This window comes from Chironomus tepperi, unplaced genomic scaffold, assembly GCF_022539635.2.
Source record: "Chironomus tepperi strain 1889 unplaced genomic scaffold, CSIRO-AGI_Ctep_v1 contig_177, whole genome shotgun sequence".
NCBI lineage: Eukaryota > Metazoa > Arthropoda > Insecta > Diptera > Chironomidae > Chironomus > Chironomus tepperi.
Window position 1 is genome coordinate 1,691,832 of NW_027226299.1, and position 26,319 is coordinate 1,718,150.

Sequence of the window (26,319 nt, forward strand, 5' to 3'; positions counted from 1 at the left end):
AAAAATACATACTTAATGAACGTTCGTCCATAGCATTAAGTCGAGTAAGAACAACCAATTATTGTGTAAACATTAAATGTACTTTTATTAATTAAATATAAACAATACAAAACAAAAAATTTTATTATCATTAATTAATAAAATTACTTTGGTTAACTCCAATTTTTTACATGCCTTTTAGTCATCATCAGCAAGAATCATTAGCTTTGGTTACAATTAATACTTTCTCTGTTATCGGAAATAAAATTCAATTTCAATCCACAATTAAAAATATGAAAAAAAAGTTCTATCGTGTAAAATATTTATTAATCTGCGATTGTACCGTCAATAACCGGAGGTATTAGTTGCAATATTTATAAAATCATCAACAATATTGTTAAGGAAACAAAGTTGAGGACATAAGTATTTTCAGTTAATAAATAAAGAATCTCGATAATAAATCACGAAACCCGACCGTAACAAGTTTCGTGAGAAATAGTAGGAAAATTAAGGCAATAGGGAAAAATTTAAATAAATATCATTCACTGTCGTCTTCGTCCATTTGTGTCAAGTCAATGTGAATATCGCCATAACTCCACACAAGATCTTCGCCAAATTTACTTCGATGGACGAGATTTTTGTACTTGTAGAGCTGTGGATTGTCGACATATGCTTCACATTTATAACACCAAACTGATAAGTCACTAAAGCTTAGTGTTAATGGCTCTTCAGACGATATGAAATGTAAATGACTGTGTTCATTAATATAACGTGAGCAAAAGGTTTTGTAGCAAATCAGGCAGACCCAGTTTTCTATTGCTGTGTGACATTCTGTGCATTCACTGGTGTGGTCGATTGCTGTTACAAGGAAAATTGAAAAAATTTAATTAGAAAATGTAACGTTTTTTAAAATTTTGAATTTTTTACTGTCAAAACCCTACAAATTACTTCGAAACAATTGTAAGGTTTTTAAACAATTTTTCTTACTTTCAGGTGCTTCTTCTGGACGGAGAAGTGATAAATGTGGACAGTTCTTGAGAGGTACAATTGCATACATTTCCTCGTTATTCAATGCCTGCATTAAAGATATTCTTATCAATATCAACATTTTTTCTATCTAAATTCTTCAAACTCACCTCCAAATTATCATTAAGGAAATCCGTCAATGTCTGTTTCTTCTCAACTGGTTTTGAAGATCCAGCTTCACACGAATCGGAACTGCTTGTCACAGACATATTTGAACTTTGTGATTGATTTCCTTTATCATCAGAATCTACGAGTTTTATTGATTCCATCTCTTTTACAAGATCATCCTGCAACTTATTCTCATTGACATCATGATCTGGTAATTTCTTGTTGAACTTCAGGCACTTCCAATAAGTTTCTTGTGTGCTAATAACATTCTTAAGAGTTTCTAATGCACTTGAATTGATCCCATTCCATCTTGATGATATTTGGAATGTTGGCAGTGGATCACCGAGTAAGGCTTTAGCACAAAGTGTCATAGAATGTGAAATTGAGTTGACGTTATATCCACCTTCAAGAAGAAGAATAATTTTTCCATTTGCCAGACTAGAAAGCCAATGTGTGAAATGTCCATATGCTTCAGGACTCACTTTACATCCTCCAAGTTGATCTCCAATAGCTGCATCAAATCCAGCACTGACTAGCACTAATTCTGGATCAAATTCATAGGCAATAGGCATAATTACATTTTGGAATGTTAAGGAATATTCCATATCTCCCATTCCTTTCTTGTTCCATGGAATATTAACATTAAATCCCTTTCCATTTCCACTTCCGACTTCTGTATAATTAGCGTCTGTGCTCCTTGGGAAGAAGTGTCCATCATCATAACGATGGACTGAAATGTACAAAACTTTTGGATCATTTTCAAAAATATGCTGCGTTCCTTGTCCATGATGTACATCCCAATCCACAATTAAAACTCTTTTTAATCCATGATTTTTTATGGCATGTTGAGCAGCAACCGAGACATTATTAAATATACAAAATCCGTGAGGCTCATCTTGCTCAGAATGATGTCCAGGTGGTCGAACAACACAGACTCCACTTAGTGACTGTCCACTAAGAACTTCATCAACAACCTGCAAAACACTACCAGCTGCATATTTGGCGCATTCATAAGTTTTTGGATGGAAATAGACTGAATTGTACTTTTCTCCTAAAGCTGCCAAATTATCGCATTTTTCAAGTGCCTGCATGTTCTTCAAATGCGATTTGGAATGAACAAGCAAAAGTTCTTCTTCTGTTGCTTGTCTGGATTGTAAATATTTCATTCTGTCTAATAAATTATACTCATTAAAGCGAGTCTTGATTTTGCGTATTCTGTCAGGTTGTTCTGGATGTCCGCTAAAATTAGATTAGATAAGAATGATTAATTAATTTTGAGATTGTTGCAGTCTGAGAGTATTTATCTGAGATGAACTTTGAGATTTATAAAAGTCCATAAAAGTTAATTAAAGATTTGCTTGGAGATAAAAACCGTTAAATAAAATTTAAAAAGTTTCGTTAAAATTTGAATTCGAAACCCGTTAAAAAATTTGAATTTCAAAAAACCGTTATAAAATAAAAGTTTCCAGCTTACTTTTCAAAATTATTCTTATGCTGCAACATAACATCATCATAAACATAGCACACTCGATTCACTGGGAATGATAGATTTGTAAAAAACCTCAACTTCATTAAGCGATCAGCAACATTTTTCCTGAATGCTTCATTTTGTACTGGATAGCAATTACGTGTTAAAAATCGTTCCGGGATTGGATCACCGCCAATGAAGCTATCATGTGGAACGTGATGCAAGTTTGATTGTGGATTAACATTATTGAGTTCTTCAATATTGTAAATGTCTTGTAGGCACAAATTCTTCCAAAATTGTCGATGAGAGTATATACAATTGAGTATTGTATCTTGTATACTAAAAATATTAGCAAGACATGAAGCGTAAAAATTAGCATAGAAAATCAAAGAATATTATAACAATAGAAACCTTTCACATGGAGCTTCAAGCGGTTCCATTTTTGGACATGGATCACCCAAAAGTGTTTTGAGTGTCAAAGCAGCACCTTCTGCGAGCGATTCAAGGCAATATCCGCCCTCAAGCACAACAGCAACACGACCATTAGCTAAAGACATGAGCGGTGAAAGCAAATGTGAATAACAAGCTGGCGTAACTTCCATTTCGCCCTGTGTTGAGCATGCAAAGAATGTAGAAAATTGATAAATTAATTTACAGAGAAATGAAAAATTTAAGCGAAAGTAAACATGCACAAGACAGTTAAGAAATCCCTGAGCCATGAATTTTCTATATACACACTTTTTCATCGCCCAACGAACTATCAAATCCGGAGGAAATAATGACAAGCTCAGGTAAGAACTGAGAAAAATTGCAAAAAAAAAGAAAAATTAATAAATATCCTTAAAAACAAACCTCAGGACATCCAAATGCAGCATCGTAGCCCGCTGATATGAAAATTAATTCTGGTTGGAACTAAATGAATGGAATTGATTTTTTTGATTGAAATGATATGATGATGACATAAAATGTTATCGGATATTATATCTATTTACCTCGACTGCAATTGGCATCAAAATCTGTTGAAATATTGCCAAATAGTCGGCATTCGTCATGCCAACTTTATTTAGTGGAACATTTATATTCTTTCCTTCTCCATCTCCGCATCCAATATAGTCAAAATCTGATTCACGTAAATTTGGCCAAAATGTTCCAAATTCAAATCGGTGAATTGAAAAGTAAACAACACGTGGGTCGTCATAGAAAGCTCTTTGTGTGCCTTGGCCGTGATGAACGTCCTTAGAAAAAAATAATAAAAATGTTTTTCTTTTAGTTTAATTGATTTCTTTTTGTGGGGGCTTTTTACGGTTCATTTGCTATGCTAATCATTTTGCTATTTTGACTGTTTGATCAATTTCAAAACTGATTTTTAGATCGTCAATATTGAAGGACTTTTTAGCGGTTTTAATTTATTTGAATTAAGTAAAATATTCGTTAAATTTTTGAAAATTATCCAAGACACAAAAATAAAAATTTTCAAAAACTCAAAAACCGTTAAAAATTCTGAAAATTAAGCCACAAAATAATTGCACAGGAACCATTAAACAAATATGCAAACATCATCTACCTACCCAGTCAACAATTAATATTCTCTTGACTCCTTTATTGTCTAGTGCATGTTTTGCAGCCACAGCGACATTGTTAAATAAGCAATATCCATTATATTCAGCTTTCATAGCATGATGACCGGGCGGTCGTATAATTGCCATTCCATTCTGTATTTTGCCGTCTAAAATATTGTCAACAAGTTCAATAGTTGAGCCACAAGCCAAAAGTGCAAGGTCGAATGTAGAATTATTCATAAAAATTGCATCATAATGTGAGCAGAGATCTTCTAATTGGTCCTCAGTTTTAAAATCACGGGTCGTTTGCAGCAAGTCATAATGCTCCTCAGTATGCACCGATAAAATTTCTTTTTTGGTCGCTAATCTCGGTTTGAGTTCAATGCATCGATCAAACAATTTCAATTCGTTGCAGCGATTTATCACAGATGTAAATCTTTCGGGACATTCTGGATAATTTTTATCCCAAAGACAGAAATGTTGAGTCATTGACTCATCGTAAATAACTCCACTCCTACCGCGAACCATATTTATTGAGCTTAATGCCTATCAAATGAAATGTTTACGTTTATGGTAATGATATTAAAAAATTAAACAAGTGAAACTTTACATTTCCATAAATATCCTTGACTGCTGTTGTACTAATGTCATTCCCTTTTAATAGCATTTTTTGGCGACTATTACGCTTTGCTTCCATTAGTGAAACTTTTTTCTCACTTTCTTTTGCCATTGATCTTGTTTTTATTTTTGCTTCCTGAGCATCTTTGCGTGTAATCACAGTCTTTTGCTGAAATAATAATATGGTGGTTTTATGTTAGTATTGTGTGATTTACTGTTCATTTTATGCTTGGCTTCAATTTGTATTGAGATCCAGTAAATAAAGTTAATCTATTTATCTATCTATTTAGGTGTTTATTATTAACTGTATTAAGTAATATCTCATAGACAAAACGTCTGTATTATCATATTATTCCAACAGCCGGTTTTATGTGCAATTAAATAAGCTTAATCAAGGTTGAATTGATAAGAAATAAAACACTCTATGCTGTAGGTAGGTGGAAAGTGTCGTAATTCATTTAACACAGAACAGTTAATTGACATTTCAAGTGGTTCTATGCGGTTTAATTGCTAAGCGAGATCAAATGAATTCTCAAATTAAAGATAAACGGTCATTTGAAATTCAAAATTTATCATTCCTGACACAAAATGTTTCGTTAAATATTTCAAATTCAAAATGATCGTTAAATTTTAAAAATATTTTTTTTCAATCAAATTAATCAATATTCTCAATGAAAAAGCGTTTTCAGCATTACAATCAGCACAATAGTAATAATTTATGTACCGTGCTATAACAAAAGCAATAATAAGCATCACATATAGAGATATTAGTTATAAAGTTGTAGAAAATGAAATTAACAGTTAATTAACACAGTAATCAATGGCAACAAAAAGCACTTTAATAGATGAATTCGTAAAATAAACAGTTTGGCGCTCAAAAAAATCATGGGAAGTTGAGATTTATGTATTTACACTTACCATCTTCTTGTTATTTTTCCAATAATTTCCCTGTATTGATAAAACTTCTTTTTATTTTAATTTATTCACTTCAATTGGTACAAATGAATTTATCCACTGCTTGATTAATGTATCTCTATTTGGATTTAATCGTGGGTGTATTTAATAATTTATATTTTTAAATTCTTTGTTCCTACACAATTTTATTAAAAACAATTTTAATGTTTATTCCATATTAAATCACTTGAATGGTGTAAACTTCATATTCCACAAATTATTATCGCACTTGTTATCACGATACTCGCTCAATAATCTCACAATATACTTCTAGGACAGCAGTTTAATTAATAAAATACGAAACATGATGAGTTTCAGAAATATACAATTTTTCAATAATAAATGACGTCATTTTCAGGGGAACACTGTGTCTGTGCTAAAATTCAAATCTTTCAAAACGGCGGGAGCGTAACGGACTTTTTTTCTCAACGAATTTCTTAAGGTAACACGTGTTTACGGCTCATACTTTGTTGTTGTTGTTAATGTTGTTTATATTTTAAACTTTTTTCTTCTTTATAGCTTGCGGTACATAATTCGAGCTCCATGGTATGCTTTGTTTATGATAATATATGGAGATTGAGATGTAAACAAAATAATGATGAATAATGACTTGGGCATGTGATCTACAGTAATATTGTATGTTTGTGTAATCTTGTAAGCTTATCAGATTATAATCTGATCTTTTCAAGGACTTTAGAGCTACGTTGTACAATCGCTTTCTGAAGTTGATTTCGTTTTGAATGAATTTTATTTGAAAAATTTTAACGACTTTATAAAATTTGAAATTTTTCAGAAACATTTGTATGGTTTTCAAATTCAAATTTTAAATGTTCGTTAAAAACATTGACTGTCAAAATGAGATTTCAGTTGCTTCATGCGCTTAATGCCTCTATTGCACACAATCGACATCAACTATAATAATTTAAATATCCCACTGGTATTAGAAATAAATTTATTCAATTTATTGTTCCAATTAAAATCCGATTTCTGGTTGTTAGCATTTATTCTGACAGGAACTGAAACTTGAGCCGATCGTTATAAACCTGAAAGAAAATCAACATAATTTTTAAGTATATCAAATTTCAAGACGGCTATTTAATTTGTAATTTTGTGCATTTATTACTAATATAAATCTATTAAATTGTCATGAAATAAGAAATGACTTTCCTTGCTTAATATCTATTTTGGTGCAAATAATCTTCAACTTAACTTAGAATTTAAAGTCATTCGTGACAATTTATGAATTGTCAACTATGGAAGCTCCTCAACCGTACTTAATATCTAAACTTAATTGCTAAGTTTTTAAGGCCACATTTTTTGATTAAATGCTGTCTTAAGTAAAGTTTGAGTGCTGAGATTAATGATTAATGTGCTAAAAATTTCAATCAGTTCCACAACCAACAATAATACTCAAAGGACGGTGAATACTCGATTTTGTTCAGTTATTAAGATTTAATCCAAAACAATACTTGTTTTTGTGGGTCGATTAACTGGATTTTGCGATAATAATCCACAATATATTTTAAAAGTAATTACGCAATGCACGATTAATCTCAGCATACTCAAACAGACACGAAAATTAAGTAATCAAATGACAATGTTTACATAAATTAAAATAAAAATGTCAGAAATTTTCAGTAAATATCAGTGAACGTCTTGTTTTCGCTTCTTTTCCTCATCTTCCAGTATTTGATCAAGTGCTTTTGAAAACTTTTCGGTTGTACGTGCGAGCTCGATATTGTCACTATAGGAATCTGCAAAATAAGTAAACAATTGTTGTTATTATGATGAATGAATTGCTGTTTCCATTCATAAATACTCACCATCAATTATGTCCTTAACTTCGGCAAATAATCTCTTGAAATTCTCAATCTTACTTTCAGTTTGGTCGAGATCGTTCCTCTTTAGACCGTTATTATTATTATTGCCGTGTTGTTTTGACGGTATTTTCGTTTGGAAGAATGTACTTATATCACTAATGGAATATTCTTCATCTTTCGCAACATACGACTTGTTTAATTCGTATCCATTAACTGGGGAGGAAAAAAAGAGTAAGTAAATTGTTTATTGTCCTACATTTCAGCATGTTGTTTTGTTTTTCTCATGTTTCGAAGCCGGTTATTAAAAAAAGTCTTTCGAATCATATGCTTACTGGCACGTTTTGCATTCTTCTTGGTCAGTAAAAGTTTGTTTTGATTTTTTATAAATAAATCGCTTCTGAGAAAGTCTTACGCGTGTCTAACGGTTCTTGAAATTATAATTCTGTAGCGGTTCCGCAAATATTGAATTCTAACGGTTTTTCAGAATTCAAATTTTTGTCTTGGATTTTTAACGAAAACTTTTGAATTTTGAATGTTCGTTAAAATTCAAATTTTGAAATTTCGTTAAAAATTCAAATCTTTCAAAACCGTTATAAATTTAAATATTAAAAGTTCGTTAAGAATACTCACTTGAGTTAGCTAAAATCGGATCAACCATAAGCTTAGGTTTTTCCTTAGCAGTATTGTACGGAGTTGAAGATGGGAGGAAAATTGACTTTGTCGGTGTAGAGAATGATTTAATAGTCTTATTATTTTGATTGGATGAGAATGATTGAATCGTGGCTTGATGAATCTGCTTCAAAATTTCAACCTGCTCAAACAAAAATTGTCCATGAGAATTTAAGTACTTTTCGAATTCCGTGTCTGATGCAATAATTTTCTTGTTTTCATTCGACATTTTCTGGAAGCTTTCGGTCTCCGTTTTAAGATTTTCTACAGCATTTAACAATTTGTCCATCAAGTTTCGTTGCAAAATGAGCAAATTTTCTGAATTGTTAAATATCTCAGATCTGATTGTCCCACGACGTTGTCTATAATGAATGGATGTGCCACACTCCATGTCATCGTCAATTTGCACCAATTCAATATGTTCATCCTCAATTAATTTCGTATTTCCATTATTTTCAGTATTTTGATCGTGATCGTTATTTGAATGCAGACTCTGATTAAGACTTGCCGTACTCGATGTTCGTTTGAATATTTTCAAGAATTTTAATAATATCGAGCACATCTTGCCATGTTCCTTCTCATTTGATGTCAATTCAAAGAATCTATGTCCAAATGAATGTCTTTTGTTTGTAAATCCTTTACTGAAGCACTTAAAGCACAATGACATTCCTTTACATTTTTGACATTTGTAACGCAGACCAGTAATTGGAAATTTCTTACATCCAGCACATTCGTTTTGATGAATAATCGATTCCGATTTTTTGAAGCGTATTAAAAGTAGGAAAATGTTTGTATATGTTGAGAATTTCGTATTTTGATGAGATGTCCACAAACTATAAAAATTGTATTGACAAATGCCATTGATGCCAGGTGAGTTTGCAAATGCTTCAATTAATATGTCTGAGATGACTTTCTGGTCAAAATAGAGTGGTTCGCCTAAGTAACTGAGGATCTTTCCGAATATGTTAATGAATTCCTCAAATCTTGGCTTAGTAATGCAGTGATTAAAGTCCTTAGCCATCTCAAAATGTGCATCAATTATCTGATTAAATGTATTAAGGGGTTCCAATTCACAAAGTACCAGCATAGCCAATTTAAATTCCATTAATGAGATATTCTGCATTCTTTTCGAGTCAAAGATATTCCATATTAAATTCGTTAATATCGTAACTGCCATTTCTAGTCGAAATGCCTTATTATCGAAATAAAATCCAGCCTTTTGCGTCGCAAAGAAAATATCATAAACAATATCAGTCAACTGTTTAGGGCTTATACTCTGTGTTTGCATTGATCCGTTCTTATGTTTTTGTATAATAGATACAACATTCCTATACGATATGCAATATGCTGTAGAAAGGGAAAAAAGAAATAAGAAGAAGAACCACTTGTTGATGCGATCAGTTTTCTGGAATATTATGTTATTGCGACTTACTGAATAATTCACGTTTTAATTTCTTTAGTTTAACAACACATCGATATGTGCTGTATTTAATGTCATGAAAATTTGCTTTGATATTTTTAATAATGCTTATTAAAATTGGACATTCTTTCTGCCTTTTTCCGTCACGATTTAAAAAATATCTGTGAATAACATGAAATTTACTTATAAATATATTAATTACACTATAAATTCAAGCTTTTATTACCGATATCCTTTCTCATCTTCAATTTCCTCAAACATTTTGTCACTATTCTACTTTAATTAACACAAAAAAATGATTTTTTTTATTTATGCTGCAAGTTTATGTTCAAAAGACGTTTTTCGAGTTTGAAATGAAGACTTAAACTGACTAAATAACATGGGGAAAGGAACTACCAACTTAACGTTTCTAGCGCGGTTTTAACGGTCAAATAAAATTCAAATTCAGGTTCAATACATTTATTTAAATAATATTTAGCAGTTATGAAATTTTCAGATTAATATTATTTTTCACCAGGAAATATGAACTGACTTAGTGTCTTTGGCATTAGATTTACTTCCTTTTTCAGCTGGAACTTTGAACTTATAGTCACGATATCCTTTATTGGCATTTTCATGAAAACTATATCCTTCTGGATTATTTTTATGATAAAAAGCATGTCCATTGCCAGCATTATAATATGAGGACGTATTCTTGCCTTCAGCATTAGTATTTACGTATCTATATCTCCCATCGTTGTACACAGTGTACTTATTTCCATCGGAATTGATTCCTTCATAGCGAATATTCGGATTTTGCTTTTGAGACATTTTTAAGCTGTAATTTACAGAAATTTACATGAAATTGATTCTTAAGCAGCATATGATATGATTAATGTTGTTAAGAAAGTAAAAAATACTTACAAAATCAGTAAAAAATATAATTAATTGCACAAAAAGTTGACGAAAAAAACTTAACGAAAGCACGACACGATCAAATATGTCCCGAATTATTTCGTGTGTTTACACATATTTTTCATTCCTTATAAGTATTGGTTCTCAAACAATAGATCGCCATTCATTCAAAGTTATTTGAACATTAGAGACTGAGATATTGTGGTAAGACAAAAGAAAATTAACCAAAAAGTCAAAATACTTATTAAATCAAACAGTTTTAAATCATCCAGTTGATCCGCAAAAATGCCGAACGGTAGCAACATTCATAACAAAGGCACCAATTCCCAAGGCAATGAATATACTGCCTATGATAATGGGAAATATCGATACACAAATCCACGTCCAGATGGACAAGCACCAACTCGTTATTTCAATGATGGGAATGGACATGGATTTTATCGTAAGCCAGGACCTGATGGATATACTTTCCATGAAAATGCAAATCAAGGATTCCGCAACTACAAGCCAAATAATCCAAAACAGTAAGTAACTTCAATTTGAAGATTAAACATGAATTACATAGTGAATTAATGAAAATCATGAATTAAAAAAGCATAAAATAACCCTTGAAATTACCAGTCCAATAATGAATTAATATAATTAAAAATCTATTGAATTAATCCAGTATATAATTATCGACAGTTTTAAATTTAAATAATACGATTAAATGTCTTAAAGCCATATTGATCCTCAACATTCCATTAAAACCAGTGTAAATTCTATTTCAAATTATATGAAGACCATATAAATACTAGAGTTTTCATAATTCCTCAATATTTTTCTAAAATAATTAAAATATTATTTCAACTTTGTTAGTCTATGAAATTTCTGATGTACCTTACCAAGATAATAATAAAGAGTTGGTTTATTTTGTGAGAAAACTATGTAAACATAATTAAATTGACTTTAATTAATTGTTTCTAGGATTTAAGAATATTTCAGGTTTTGAGGCTTTTTTCTAGAGTATTGTAGGATATGTGAAGCATGTAGGAACATGATGCCAACAAATATTCATCAAATACACGACCAAATTGTAAAAAATTTAATGACCCACGAACATTAAAATTAAGCATAAACATGTTCAGTCACGTTACAATTTGTTCAGTTTAGGTAGATGTAAATATACAGTAATGAAGCACCCTATAAACAGTAAAGACTACAATTTCAAAAATGACACATTCAGTATTCATCAAATTTCTGAAATAAGAAGCAGTAAAACAGTCACAATCTAAGGAAATTAAAATAATCTCTTTATTATAACACATTATATATCTCATGAATGCCTTCAATGCAGTTTTTATGGCTGTGAAAAAATGCATTGAAAGCATTTGAACATAGACACAATAATAACAAATGATATATCCGAAAAACAATAACTTCCTTGCATGCCTTGAACGACTTGAAAATCATATAGCTGCGATGAAATTCGACAATCGTTCAAGTTTGCTTGGAATTTTAACATTCCATAATATCTAATAGTCGTTCCTGAAATGGCTTATGTGAAAATTTCGATATGGCTGTAATCGAAATCTCCTGCATGCTGCCATTTTTCCCAGCCTTTTCCTATTTTTAAATTATATTTATAATTTCTGATTAATTTTTATCAAGGTTGTGGAAGTCTAATGGCATTAGTTGGCTGGATCTCAGATCCAGTGAATGAAAAGATTCCTTTGGTAAATTTAATGATTTCTGATTGAGACTTGCTAAATTTTAGTCAAAATAATATTTTAGGAACTTCCAGCAACCTTGAAACGTCCACAATTTCTTATTGTTTTCTCATAGCAGTTTAATTAATGTGTATAAATGTATATTTTATCCTAATCTGAGTAATATGATTCATATACTTCCAATTAATACGAAATTTCATCAATAATAATTCTTTTGAATGCAAAAAGCACTATAAATAGAAACATTTGATATAATGTAGATTAATATATTATGCAGTGTTGGTTCAATATCATATCCTTTACGTTTTTGCGTTGTACGAGGGATTTTCTTCCTTAAATTTGAAGCTTTCAATATGAAAATGGAATGTTTTACTTAAAAATTTCTCTAGAAAATCATTTTGCAACATTGACAACAGTTTATGACTAGAATAAATAGATTCTTTCCATTTTTTTTTGTTTCTCATCTAAAATAAAACTCTTCATCTCGTCCATCTCAATAGCAAATTCAACATTCGCATATTAGGAACAATCACTCTTAAATCTTAACATCCATTTAGCAAAAAATTCTATTTTTTTCCTGTTACATTCTAACTCTAAAAATTTGTTATCATCTCAGTTAGCATCTAATGTTGTTGGGAACTTTCCTTATCAAATTTTAATATTATTTTATTTTTAGATAGCAATTATGATGTTGTTGTTGATGGTCCTATACTGTTGGATTCTGACTTGTTTGTATGCCTTGTCAAACGGTGCTAATCATTGTGCTAATTTGACCAGTCATTGGTACAAGAGGCTCTGGCTTGAACATTGTTCTTATTTTCTGGAAATTCAAATGAAAATAAAACATTTGTAGGGTTTTGAACCATGCAATGTGAAATATTTCTGAACCATACAACAGCTAAAATTCAAAGAAGTTACTTACCCTCTTAAAGCTTCCTCTGCTCTTATCAAACTTGTAAATCATATAAAGTGGGATACAAATCACAGATGAAAGTGTTAATACCCATCCTAAAGGAAATGCCCAGTCTGGATAATCATATTCATCTCCTAACATATTTCCTGAATTAATGATTGAAAATATCAAAATAACCTGAAAGTACAGCAGATTAGTAAGACTGTCCACAATGTATAAGTAATGTCAGACTTACAAAAAGGAAAGTCGGTGATACATAACGCCAGCAAACTCTCCAATATAATGACGGCTTTTGTCCCAGCATTTGCTCGATATCAGCAGAAAATTTATCGACTCCATAGAACCAAAAGACTCCAGCAGACTCAACAAAGACGACGAATAAAATCGCAAGACCTACAAAAATTTATAAATACAGTTCAGTTCTAGCAACATCAGCAATATTGATCAAATTTTACCTGGCCCATAGACATTCAAAAAATTGACCAAATAAACGCCACCCTTTAATTAAAAGTAAATAGTTAGTGAATATTCATACATAAATCGCTTACAGTAAATAGAAATTGATAGCCATAAAAATCTGTTTTTCCGATAAATTCGATTTTCCACTCATCATGCTCATGGTCAATGTTTTATTTATAAGCCTTTTGTCTATTTTGATTTTATTTGTGTTGAATTTTTGCTTCTAGATGTGGTTTTAGTGCAAATTAAATTTGTAATTCCAATGATATCGTGTGTGAAATAAAAGAATCGATAACTTGTGGATATGTTTGTTTTGTTTGTGAAACAATCGTAAGATTTAAGTTGGAAAACTAAGGCGGAGTGACAAAATAAAGCATCGCTTTAAAAATTTAACGACTTTTTTAAAATTCAAAAATATTTTCAAAAACTTTTAAATATTTTCCATATTTAATTATTTTTTTTTTATTTTTAAGCCATAGCAAGCATATCATAAAAGTATTAAGTATAAAAACGAATCTCCCAAACGGCATAAAGCAGTTACAACAGCCAAGAAGTTCCAAATCTTAACATTTTTCAACTTATGAGCATCTAACCCAAAGTGATGGACTCCTCGACTCATTTTCCAACTTCTAAAGCAAACAATCAACACAACTCTTAATCCATAGATGAAAATTTACCGATAAATGTCTACTTAAAGAATGAAAATATGTTTGTACTATAATCGTACTTAATGATGAGTGAAATGGAGAATCTAATTGAGTTGAAAAGTGAATCATTTCGATGAAAAATCATTTAATTAATGACTATCAATATGAGAAAATCTTTAAGGAATCAATCTATAAAATTACTCACATATGTCATTGTCGGTAGAGCGCAGATATAGATAAATGCAAGTAGAACTAGGACAAACAGCTTTCGACGTTTTCCAATTGTTTCGGGAAACTCGTCACATAATGCAGTTATCATAGCTTCGAGGCCACCAAATGTTGAGTCTAGACCAAGGGTTATTAACATTAGGAAGAAAATAATTGAGAAGAATGTGCTGCCTCCCATTAGACTTATGGCTTCAGGATAAACTATAAAAACAAGTCCAGGACCTTCCAATCCGACCTTATCTATATCGACATTTTGTATCTTTGCCATATATCCTATTACCGAAAAAATAACAAAACCAGCTAGGAAGCTTGTTAGACAGTTAATGGAACTAGTCAGCAGTGCATCACGATAACAATTATTGTTGAACTTATTGTAACTTGATAAAGCCAGTAATGTGCCAAAACCAGGTCCCAATGAGAAGAAGATTTGACTTGCTGCATCAATCCATACTTTTGTATTCTTCAGTTTCTCCCATTCAGGTGTTAAGTAATACCGAATTCCTTCATCTGCACCGTCTAAGGTAACACCACGGATTAACAGAACAAAAAGGACGAAATATGGTGCAAGAGCTGTTACCCATACAGCTTTTCCAGAGCTCTTAACTCCCTTCCATAATGAAAAGTATACGAGAACAAAAACTCCAAATACACATAATGCTAGTGATGGTTTTATCGGACCCATATATTCTAATCCATTAGATTTATACTGCTCAAGAACATTTCGTCTGTTGAGAAGAAATTAACAGAATGATTAACGAGAATGAATTTGAAATTCAAGTATGTACACATTAATATTTATCGCGATGTATGTATCTTACTTACTCAAAATATTCTCGTGCAGGACTCGATGTGTTGGTTAAGTTCGTTGAGATGTTAACAGACAGACACGCTGGTGTATTCCATTCATTTCCGCATTTATTCCACGGTAACTCCGTTGTGAATGAGGCAAAGAAGTAATAAACCGCCCAACCAATAATCGTATTGTAGTACTTTAAATAAATTAAATTAAATTCCTTTATTTTTAAGCATCTTTTTTCACTTTATGCTGTATGTCTTACCATTCCCATATATATGTCGATGATACAAATTGCCATTCCAACACCTGAAAAGAAATGCATGAGATAATTTATACATTTTGTAGTATATTTAACGCTCATCCATACACATATATCCATTGTTCAGACACTAACAAATGCATTAACATTTATTTCCTATCAATTCAACAACTTGAGGTATTTCCAGTTCTCTCAAGAATATTTTTTCTTTTTTTTTGCTTGCTCTCATCTAATTTATAAATTTATTCATGAGGGGAGTAAAGTGAAGGGATAGTAAATAGTAAACATCAGTTAAGGTGACTGAAAATAGGATGAGTTAGAGAAAAGAAAATGCTGTTAAATGTTAAAGCAATGTTATGTCCATAAAAATGAACAGAAGAAAATGTGGAGCATAGAGGTCTACACACATCTCTACCGACTACTCTTAGATGTGTGTTAAATGTAATGAAAAAGTAGAAAAATAAACATTTAACGGCTTTTACTCTATATCTTGTCCACATAGCAATAGAATTAAAACGAAGAAAAGATATTTATTCAACTTCTAGTGATAAGTTTCCTTTTCTGTTGCTTTTGTTAGCATCACTATCATCATCCTTCAGCCACTTGACATATAATTATGTTTCCATTCTGTGTGCTCTACTTTTCTATTAAATTTACTTTTCAACATTTCAAATATTGCTGAGATTTACTTGATTTTTTAGTCTTTTATTCCTGAACGATGCAAAATTTTATTTGAATTCTTGAATTTTCAGTCATTTGCTGATGAGATTTAATAGACAGTGACTGATTAATGCAGTTTTGCTTATTATTTCGAGATTTTTGTTTTAATTGAATGTAAAATTCATAGTTTAATACCCTTTGAAATTTTCAATCAAAGTAACCAATTCAAAATTCATAAAATCTCAGTTTTCGTTAAAATTGTGCAATTAATTTGTTAATTTAAGTAAATAATCAGCATACAAGCTATAAATGACAGGAACATTCATTTCAAAAAGTCTATCAATCTCAAATTGCATTAATCGTGTCTGTAAGTATTACAATTTCTTATTTAAACAAAACATTCCATAAGTTTAACTTGTTGCTTCAACATATCCACTTTGTTTGCTTATAAAGCAGTTCCTAATCTCGAAATTCAATACGAATTTCATGATTCTATTATAAAACTTCTATCTACATGGCCTGAAAAGTGCTACGTAAACTTTCTTCACTAGAAGATTATCGTTTTTTTTGGAAATTTTGTCCTTCAATTTACCATTAAGATAGAGGACATATCATATGACATTAAATCCTTACAATAGACAACTTTTTCACAAACTCATCGTGGTAAGTGAGTCTATTGAAGATTAATTATCAAGATATTTACAATGATAATAGAACTGTAAGATGTGCATGTATGTCTATCCAAAATGATATGGCTAATTTAATCTCAATTTAAAGTTCTTCATCTTGAATATTCAATGACTTTATAAATCTTAAAATGTATGTCATATCCATTTTACATCCAGTAGCTTGTTTAAAATGTATTTATTTTAAAATCATGAATGGGTGAGAAATTCTCTCAGCTGATTAAATTAGAGAATGCAATCAAGACGTCTATTGATTCAAATTTATCATGTGAATTGTGAGGATTCAAAGGAAGTTTAAAGTTGTAGTTATGCTTAGTGACAAAAATTGCTTTTAGGTACCGTAGTGTACCATTAAGAAACTAACTCTTTGCCAGTCAGGTTCCTAATTTCCATCCACCACAAAAGACATACATGCAGTATTAATCAGTATAATACGATATTAAGTAACCACAATTTAAGATAAATGCGATGAAATTTCAATCTGTGTTACATAGATAAAAGGATTAAAGGTCATCACAATCATCCTTACACAAAATACTATCCCATATTGTGTTTAATTGTCTCCAACATAATTTTCTGTCAATTCTCGTTTCATCTTGATTAAAAAATTTACAAATTGCAGTTGACATTTTTGGGTTTTTGACCCTTATAACTCTGTCGAGTCGTCTCAACAATTTTAATTCCTTACTGTATCTCACAGAAACATAAAAAATCTCTTCATTATCTCTATAAAAATCGATACATTTATGAAAAAAATGTTAAATGCTTTTCATTCTTTCTTACATGACACATCACCACAGAAATAGGAGTGAAAAATTTGTGCTGCAATCGTATTTTATATGAAGGCAATAAAGCACGTTTATTCATTCAGGAGTGAAAAGGTAAAGTTTTTTATAACACTTTTTATACTGAATAATATTACGATGAACGTAAAAATAATGGCAGTGTGTAGATTTTAAAGACGTTTAAGAAATAACGGAAGTGAATTTAGAATTAATTTGATTGGGAATTCTTTGTTAAAGCTTTAAAGGATGAGACACGCATTAAGTTGAATAATTCGTAACACTTTTTAATTGTCACGAACAGACAAGGAGTACGCTTAATTATATTAATTGATTGCTGAGAATATGCCAACGGTTATTTTATTTTTAAATTGTATGTAACTACAATTAGTTGCTTTTTCCCTTTGATAGTTGTTAGTCCCCTACATATGAACATTTAATTTGTTTTTGATCACTCACCTTTTAATGCTGGACAAATGCGATGCCAAATTGATAGACATCCACATCGATGAAATTGTCCTAGCGCGAGCTCCATGTAAAAGAGTGGCTGTATTGATAAATTAATGGAATTAAAATTAAATTGCTAAACTTAAATTTGATTTTTAACTTACAAGTCCACCTAACAGCAACATGACGCTAAATCAGAAAAAAAACATTTGAGAATGTAAAGAAATTTAAGATTCAGTCAGGTCATGTATGAGCTTACACGTATGGAATTAAGAATGCACCGCCTGTAATGAAAATTAGAATATTTCTTTAAAATAATTCACTTTTATTTTAAATCTTCTATCTTACCTCCATTCTGATAACAAATATAAGGAAACCTAGCAAATTAAAGAAACATTATTAGGATTGATATGGAGATATAAGAGCTAATGACAGTGACATTTTCGTGTATTGTTGTCATTAGCTCTAATTCACGTTTTGTAATTAGTTTTCGGAAATGTTAAGATGTTTTGGGTTTTATATGTCGTAGGTTAGTATTGAAAATATGTCACTGGGGAATCTTGAACTTTAATGAGTAGCCATATAAGACCAAAGGTCAAATCTTTGGACTATATGGCTACAAAATGTCAATTTTAATGTCATGCATGTTCGAAAACACAAAAAAGTCTTCTTACCGCCACACATTTCCAAGATCAACAGCGAATCCGATGACAGCAAGGAGAAATTCAACCTTTTGGTCCCACGTCTCTCGAGGTCGTCCTTGCGTCAATGAGACAATCAAAGCTCGTTCTTCCCGCTCTTTATCTTTTGTCCCATTCGATCCATTTGGATTTAACGGATTGCTTTCTTTCTCTTCCTTCCTCTCATCATTCCACGTCTCATATCCATCAGCTGTTGAATCATCACAATTATTCACCTCATTATGATTAAGTTGCTGAATTTTTCCTTTTGCTGGTGAAGTTAAATTTGTCGTGGACTCGGCGGCGTCGAGTGTATTTTCATTTGTCATTTTACATCTGATGAATCCACATCAAAGAAATATTTTGTCACGGCTGTTGATGCTGAAGACAATTTGTGTTTCTCTTATTTCTGTGACTCAAATATTTAACGGATGTTGTCGAAATTTATCACCCAAGCCGCAACGTTTGAGGAGAGAAATGAAAAACTGAAGAATTTTTTTTTGGCTTATGATGAAAAATAAAAATCTTTCTTGTTCACTCTTTTTGCTGTTTATTGATTAACTACTTGGCGATGCTATTCATTACTCATCGTCGTGAGTTTTCTGTTGAAAATTCAATTAAAAAAACTTTTTTTTGTCTGTTCTTGTTACATTTTTTTTGATCTACATGACATTTTTGAAGTGCCTTTTGTTGACCACAAAAATGTAACTTTTAATTAGTTTCTGGTTAGAAGGACTTAATGAGGGAAAAATTATGGAATCAGTTTTTAAGGTAACAATGAAAGTGGAATTAAGGACAAAACAGAATGAAATGTCTTTACAATTTTTTTAGGGACTTTAGAGATTGTATCCGAGCGACACAAATTAAAATGGCTCCAGAAAGCTAAGGCTCATTTATTAACACCAAATGGAAGCCGTCTCTATGTGGCATCCAAATGGCTATAATATGGGACTCTTGGTGGAGCCAGGAGCTCGATATAGGACTCTCGTTCAGTTTATTCTTGAATTCTGTTATAACGTTCATTTGAGATTTGAATAATATTTATTGTACATAGTTGAAACCCCTTTTCGTATAAAAAGTTCAGTATGTTTTTAACTCGGATAGATAAACATCTCATTTATTTATAAATCCGTCAGGAAGTCGTTTTAATTAAACTACATTGACCACAATTACGAGACAATAGTATCTCGGATTTGATTTCTAATTTTGAGAACTAATCAACTTTAAAATACAAAATAGTAACCAAATAACAAAGCTCACTCTAATTAGATTTTTCATTCTAATTATTTCCATTTTCTTCTTGATCTAATTTTAATGAAAATTGTGTGGTCAAGTGAAAAGGTAAAGTACAAAGGAATTTACTTTCCTTTTTTTGAATTTCCGCCCATCATCCTCATTTAACAAACGTTTTACATTCAATTCCTGCATCTTTTTTTGTTTGTTAAAAGGAAAATGATGTGAATGAAAATTGTCATAGATTTTGTGGAACAAATAAACCGCAATAAAATCCTTTAAGTAAAATGTTGTCGATATGAAGAATAAAGCCATTTGAAGTGCAATCATAATCATCATTATTGCTCTGTATACATGATGGGAAAAATGCATAAATCTCCTGTGCAAACAAAATCTTTTGAAATGACGACTGGTTGGATTTATTGATGATATTAATAGTTGAGTGGATAAAAAGGAATATTCTGTGATTTTTTTTATTGGTTTCATTCAACAGATGCCTATGCTTAATTGTCCTTGTTGAGAGCATTTAAAGTAGATTTAATTTTTTAATCTCATTTGTTCTATCTGGCATAAATTGGTGCAAATTACAGGAAAATTGTTAAAAATTCTGGTTAACCATCATGAAAAGTGAAAATAGGAACCAAAAAGCCAGAATAAATTTTTGTTCGATTTTCACAGTCACAATAAGTAATTTTACATGAATAAGTACAATAGATTATCAAATAAATGAATGTAAATTCAACAACTATGATTATTATGCTCAATTTAATTTATTCCTATAGAATAAAGCATTTAAACTCAATTACGTTATCACGGCAGCATGCATACATATGCTTTCTAATGTCAATGCCAAATATGTAATAAAATTTCTGTAAATTGCAATAATTCATCGCTCATTTAATGTTTGCAACTCATTTACGATAGCTAGTGGATTAATCAAGAGCAATTAAAACAGTTTAGTGTTAAATTATGAGCTGTACAATCATTTATTCTTTCATCAATGGCAATTAGACGCTTTAAAATATGAATATATGAAAAACATCACATTTTCGCGTGAATTTTCTTTTCCATTTACACTCATACATGTCTGAATATTAATTGATTTTTTTCTCTCTTCAGGCTTCTTTGTTGTCAAAAAAATTAATATTGTATGTGTACATATATAAAAAACCAAACAAACATAAAGAAATTACTTCCGGATTTTCATTTTATGTGAATCGTTAACGTAATTTTCAACACGGCAAATTTTTCATTCTACTTTCACTAATTGATCACCCTCAATGAATGAATGAATGGATATATGAATGAATTTAGGAATGTGAAGGACGTTCCTGTGGTTTTTTTGAATTCAATCATTTTTTTAACTTGAGAAAAATTAAATTTCTCTTCCAATTTTCATCTTAAGATGGAAAATAAAGCGAATTTTTCGCTGTTTTAGTTAGAATTGCTACAACTGCCTGTTATGATATAACATGTTGGAACACAAAAAAATCTCGAGAACTGTTGTATTTAGAGTTGATTTGGATTCGATTGCTGAACATTTGATAAGATGAGAATCTCTTAAGAATACTGACAGAAGTTCATTTCTCACCAAACTTCAGAGAATATAGTAGAAAATCGTGATTGCACCATTTTCTTAGCTAAATTTAATTGAGTATAATTCAACTTTTTGTAGATCTTAGATTTTAATTTATCAAATTTAAAATTTTGACACATTCAAAAATCAATTTTTAACATCAAAAGTCGATGTACCTTAGGAAATATTCAACAACTAAAGATTATCAACCAAATATACTAAGTCATCTGAATCAAAAAGTCGCAAATTTTCCACATCTCTTTAAAGTGACCCATAAATTTTCTTTAGGACATCCTTTAATGACTGTTAACGTGACAATTTTTGCGTTTTTGCAAATAAAAGCCAAAAAAATAATATTTTCCACATTGATTTAAAATATTTATTTATATCATTTAGAGACGTGGGACTATCAGACATGAGACACTTAATAGTAAAATAAATATTAAAAATCAATTAGGAAAACATTTTCTTTAAATTTTCTTGTCGCTTCTCTCAAAAAAAAATTTATTCACAATCACTGAGAATATTTTTCGTTTTTTGTCAAGCCAAATGTATGTTTATTTCATGCCATCACTTGCCACATTAGTAGAATGACATGAGAAATGGAAATTCAAAGAAAAATAAATAAATAAAAATTTTTAATTTGAAATAAAAATCGACTAGCGATAAACATGATAATAAATAATTAAAGACATTTCAGACTTCATAAAAATGATTATTGAGGAATTTCTGTGACAAATTACTCTACATTGGGACCATTATCCCATTTATCACAAGCTATTAAAGCTTCTCACTCTTGTACTTCTTGTTCTTCACTTTATTTCCACTTTAACTTTGACTCCTTTTTTTTCTTTTCCTTCTTTACCTCACGTTAATGCCACAACGACTGATCATTTTCCTATCACTTGCATCCTTTTTATACTGTTCTTACGGACAAAAGTAGAGAAAATTTTTCGTAAAATATGCGCAACTTTTTTCATGCGTCGAGCGAAGGAGAGAAAATGTGTTTTGAAAGAAAAAAAAATTTTACGCGATCATATGTAGCGTGTGTGGAAATGAAGAATGTGATAACATATGAAATGTTGAGTTTGTATCACTCATGAATCAGCTGGACGAGAAATGGATTTGATTTATGCACTTTTAATTTACTAAGATTATTTATTATGTCGTTTATGAAGATTTTCTTTTGGCATTTAGTAGCAGTAAATAGCTTTTCTTTTTACTTTTTACGAAAAAATAAGTCTCAAAAATATCTAGCAAATACTATGCAGACGGGGCGTGTTAGCACTGCCGATAAGTTTATTAAAATTGTTTATTTTTTTGCACGTACAGCTTAATTATTTTGTTTGAAATTTAATATTTTAAGTAGTACTAAGCTTCCTTGCTTCCTATCTGTATGTGATGGCACTGCATGTGGTACTTAGCATTAATAGATTGGCATCAGTTACCAAAAATATCGAAACATTGGTCTGATGTGCATTCTGCTCATACTATTCGTGACCAAGTTCGCCAAGTTAACTGCCAGACATAACGTCGACCAGCCACACTCTGCACGGGGAACTTAAATTCTAACCTCAAAAAATTCTAGCAAATCTCAAAATTTTGACCGAATACACTCGAAACACCTGTTCATAAGTCTAGGTTTCTCGACGACTATTTCTATATTTTTGCATCACTAGGATTCACTCCGTATCCAACTAAACAGTCGCCTTTACTACCTTTTTATAGAATTTATTTTTACCAATATTGCAAGTTAGTCACACTGATTCACAATTATTTTCTTCAAAAAATTCTATAAAAATCTCATTATTTGAATACTTTTTAGACAGCACTTTTCACATCGACGGGTAAACATGAAAAGACTTGAAATGAGTTATCACTTAAAAATTATTATTTTCGCATTTTTCAATTTTTCTTCTCAATACCAATGCTGTTGAGGATCATCTGTCATCAAAATGTATAACAGATTTGTTTGTCATAGTCGTCATAGAAAGTCAAGATACATTTTCGTGTATATTTAGCCAAGACACATTCCACTCCTTTTAAATTCATTCATAAAATGTTTCCTTTGTTCCGCATAACGATAACAATGCATACACAGCAACAAAATGTTAATAATAAGCAGTATGAAGTCTACTCATAATAGACTTATTCATAATCATCAAAGTTCAAATGTGCATCATATTGCATATGTATAAACATTTTACCTAAATTCGTCATCGATGTATAATAATGAAACAATTAGTGTACATATATGTTACTTGACTCATTACTTACTTAGAATTATAATGAATTGTCAAATGTTTATTTTATGTTTACATTTATTATGAAAATAATATAAATGATTCATAAATCTCTTCTCTTTCATTAATATAACAATGAGTTTATCTACTTGACTCCTTTATAACAATTCAATATGCTACTTTACTTGCTATTATGATGATCGCGATGTTTTCAGATGAGTCGGCTTTTTAGATGTGGAAGTAGAAGAGTTGTGTGTAGAATAATAAGATAATATGCCTTTTAAGGTTATAAATTGATTAAAGTTTGCATATAAACTAATGATTTTAAGAAATTTAAGCTTTTTTTTAAGGTATTTTACACATTCCATTGGCAATCGATCATTTCGGAACTTCCTATGTCATAAATCAGTCACATCATGCCAGTAAAAAATGTCTTAAAATCTCTTCTTTCATCTTCGTCTGAATTTTGCAATTAATCTTAATAAATTATTGTAATTTTAGTAATGAGATCATGATTATTTCATAAACAAACAATATGAATCGTCGTTTGATGATGAAGGGAAATGCTTGTAACATTGTAAAACTTTTTTCTGCTTATTTCAACTTATGAGCAGCTAATTTAATTAAATAAGACGATCGTAAAATAAACAAAAGAATTGATGAATGTATCGCAAAACTGTAACGAATTTGGTGTTAATGAATTTCTTTCAGTGATTCATGACAACTTGTTGACAATATCTTTTGTTTAAAAAAATTTAACTTTGCTAAATTCATGTTATATTATGTAATGGCTGTTTATGTCAATATTTACATCATTGTGGTCTTTTGTCTTTGAGGAAATCGGAATGTTTTGACTAAAAAGTGATAATGTTGACAACGGTCGTTTAGTATTCAAATTATATTTACAACTACAATTAGTTGATTTTCCCCTTTTATAGTTTTTGACCCCTTCATGTAAATATTTACTTTGTATTTGAACTCCGTAGAATAAACATTATCCTTATTTACTCCGTAAGGAAGTTCTTTAATTATACTTTTTTTTAAATAAGCATTGTTGACTTATCTCCTCAACAGACAATTTGCCAACAGGTTAATTCAATTTCCAGTTTGCATTTTATAGTAGATTTATCTTATAAGAATTTTTAAATGCTTACTAAATTCCTAAATTACTTTGCTTAAACTCACTGAAAAGTAGTACACCACACTCTATCTAAATTTAAACTCTCTATTAAGATAAGATAGTATTAGCCGTAACCCATAAAATTATCCACGGTTGAGTAATAATCGGTAATAATCAAAATTCAATTCAATCTAATGATTTTGTATATTTTCACTTGATTTCTTAATTTGTTCCCTTGCTTTTTATAAAAATTCAAGATCACTCTGATATCAGCATATTCACCTAAATAACTAATAGTTTAAACTATCTCAATAACATCACATGGAAAATTACTGATTGCCACCGAGGCTCACAAGAACACAACTAAATAAAATTGACAAAAAGTATCAAAAATACTAAGCAGAGCACTTTAATTTATCAAAGAGACAAACACAGAGCAAATAAAAACAAAGAAATAAAAGAATTAAATGTCAATGTCTAACCGAAAAAGTTTAATTGATTCCAATTAAATGTAAGAGATAGTTTTTTTTTGTTGAGAAAAACAAATTTTGATTGAGTTTATTAAATTTTATGGATATTAAATTGAATTTTAAATGAAAATGTATGAGAAATAAAGCATTCTGGTCAATTACTACAAACACGACATGCAATCTGGAATGTGAAATTGTAGAAAGGTATTCAGGTAATTCCCAACATCGAAAATGTTCTGATGATGTCACATTGTTTATTTTTAGAGTATATCCAAGAATTTCTGAAATCCAAGTGTGGGTCAAGTTTTTTTTCGTCATCATACGGGAATGATTTTTGTCTTTTTTAGCGATATTGTGTGAATATTTTAATGTACTACAAAAGTATTTTTTTCAAGAGACATTAATGATGAATCTCTGACTCATCGTATAGCAGATGTAGATTAGATTCGATGAACGATTCATAATTAGCAATCGTTGTAAGGTTATCAGGATGTGAATTAGTAATCATGCATATATGGATGTATTATTGAGAATTTTTGGGTATGACTTAGGTTGTGATACGGATGACACATTCGGATGTTGGTAGAACCGGTCAGCTTTAAGAATATTTTATGTAATGGCTTTTTATTAGCATCTTTAGAATAATAATTGATGACTTCTGACTCAGAATGCTATGATGCAAAGTTCAATGGCATTTTGGCTACTGCGAAATGGAAAATTGTAATTCAAGACGAAAATTGATTCTTAAAGCTCAATAAATGACATCATCATCAAGAAAATCCTTTTCATCATCAAACAAGGTCCTTCCCCTAACCATAAAACATCATTACAGCATCAAAAATCCAAAAATCCGATGACATATTACTCTAAATATTTCATAATGTCCAAAAATCATC

The 26,319-nt window shown here is 30.5% G+C and overlaps 3 protein-coding genes and 1 long non-coding RNA gene across 10 annotated transcripts; 1 reads left to right on the forward strand and 3 right to left on the reverse strand.

The window, feature by feature from the left end:
* Positions 1 to 58: 58 nt before the first annotated feature.
* HDAC6 (histone deacetylase 6) lies at positions 59 to 6,027 on the reverse strand. Of its 2 annotated transcripts, none has more exons than XM_070638867.1 (10): positions 5,677 to 6,027; positions 4,751 to 4,927; positions 4,150 to 4,686; positions 3,574 to 3,816; positions 3,320 to 3,379; positions 2,993 to 3,189; positions 2,588 to 2,920; positions 1,116 to 2,352; positions 967 to 1,054; positions 59 to 837 (listed from the first exon to the last, which is right to left on the reverse strand). In XM_070638867.1, exons 1-10 carry the CDS (start codon positions 5,677 to 5,679, stop codon positions 518 to 520), a joined length of 3,195 nt encoding a protein of 1,064 aa, XP_070494968.1. In that variant the 5' UTR covers positions 5,680 to 6,027; the 3' UTR covers positions 59 to 517. The 2 variants fall into 2 exon arrangements, with proteins under 2 accessions (XP_070494968.1, XP_070494969.1); XM_070638868.1 differs by lacking the exon at positions 3,320 to 3,379 and adding an exon at positions 3,434 to 3,493.
* A 779-nt stretch (positions 6,028 to 6,806) lies between these two features.
* On the reverse strand, positions 6,807 to 9,999 carry dah (discontinuous actin hexagon). Its single transcript, XM_070638966.1, has 5 exons — positions 9,848 to 9,999; positions 9,634 to 9,782; positions 8,163 to 9,548; positions 7,536 to 7,745; positions 6,807 to 7,466 (listed from the first exon to the last, which is right to left on the reverse strand). Exons 1-5 carry the CDS (start codon positions 9,880 to 9,882, stop codon positions 7,357 to 7,359), a joined length of 1,890 nt encoding a protein of 629 aa, XP_070495067.1. The 5' UTR covers positions 9,883 to 9,999; the 3' UTR covers positions 6,807 to 7,356.
* LOC139089422 (uncharacterized) lies at positions 7,602 to 10,252 on the forward strand. Of its 2 annotated transcripts, XR_011544295.1 has the most exons (3): positions 7,602 to 7,763; positions 9,943 to 10,069; positions 10,139 to 10,252. It is a non-coding gene; the product is annotated as an uncharacterized lncRNA (long non-coding RNA). The 2 variants fall into 2 exon arrangements; XR_011544294.1 differs by lacking the exon at positions 10,139 to 10,252 and having other exon boundaries at positions 9,943 to 10,079.
* A 1,534-nt stretch (positions 10,253 to 11,786) lies between these two features.
* On the reverse strand, positions 11,787 to 23,009 carry SerT (Serotonin transporter). 5 transcript variants are annotated; one of them, XM_070639149.1, is made up of 13 exons: positions 22,393 to 23,009; positions 18,776 to 19,383; positions 18,450 to 18,478; positions 18,361 to 18,385; positions 18,266 to 18,290; positions 18,114 to 18,201; positions 15,530 to 15,573; positions 15,294 to 15,460; positions 14,449 to 15,196; positions 13,593 to 13,635; positions 13,373 to 13,530; positions 13,147 to 13,314; positions 11,787 to 13,044 (listed from the first exon to the last, which is right to left on the reverse strand). In XM_070639149.1, the coding sequence occupies exons 2-13, from the start codon at positions 19,108 to 19,110 to the stop codon at positions 12,967 to 12,969; spliced, it is 1,908 nt and encodes a 635-aa protein (XP_070495250.1). In that variant the 5' UTR covers positions 19,111 to 19,383; positions 22,393 to 23,009; the 3' UTR covers positions 11,787 to 12,966. The 5 variants fall into 5 exon arrangements, with proteins under 5 accessions (XP_070495250.1, XP_070495249.1, XP_070495248.1 ...); XM_070639148.1 differs by having other exon boundaries at positions 22,385 to 23,009; XM_070639147.1 differs by having other exon boundaries at positions 22,339 to 23,009.
* Between the last annotated feature and the right edge of the window lie 3,310 nt (positions 23,010 to 26,319).

Bases quoted from the DNA above. Each gene is read 5' to 3' on its own strand.
- SerT (XM_070639149.1), bottom strand. From the start codon at position 19,110: ATGACAAATGAAAATACACTCGACGCCGCCGAGTCCACGACAAATTTA. The intron at 13,636-14,448 runs GTGAGTAATTTT...TTTTAATTAAAG, and splicing joins CTCTACCGACAATGACATAT to GGTGGCGTTTATTTGGTCAA. The intron at 13,531-13,592 runs GTAAAATTTGAT...AAATTTTTGTAG, and splicing joins TTTGAATGTCTATGGGCCAG to GTCTTGCGATTTTATTCGTC.
- dah (XM_070638966.1), bottom strand. From the start codon at position 9,882: ATGTTTGAGGAAATTGAAGATGAGAAAGGATATCG. The intron at 9,783-9,847 runs GTAATAAAAGCT...TGTTATTCACAG, and splicing joins GAAGATGAGAAAGGATATCG to ATATTTTTTAAATCGTGACG. The intron at 7,467-7,535 runs GTGAGTATTTAT...CTTATTTTGCAG, and splicing joins AGTTAAGGACATAATTGATG to ATTCCTATAGTGACAATATC.
- HDAC6 (XM_070638867.1), bottom strand. The intron at 3,380-3,573 runs GTAAATAGATAT...AATTTTTCTCAG, and splicing joins TGATGCCAATTGCAGTCGAG to TTCTTACCTGAGCTTGTCAT. The intron at 2,353-2,587 runs GTAAGCTGGAAA...ATCTAATTTTAG, and splicing joins CATAAGAATAATTTTGAAAA to CGGACATCCAGAACAACCTG.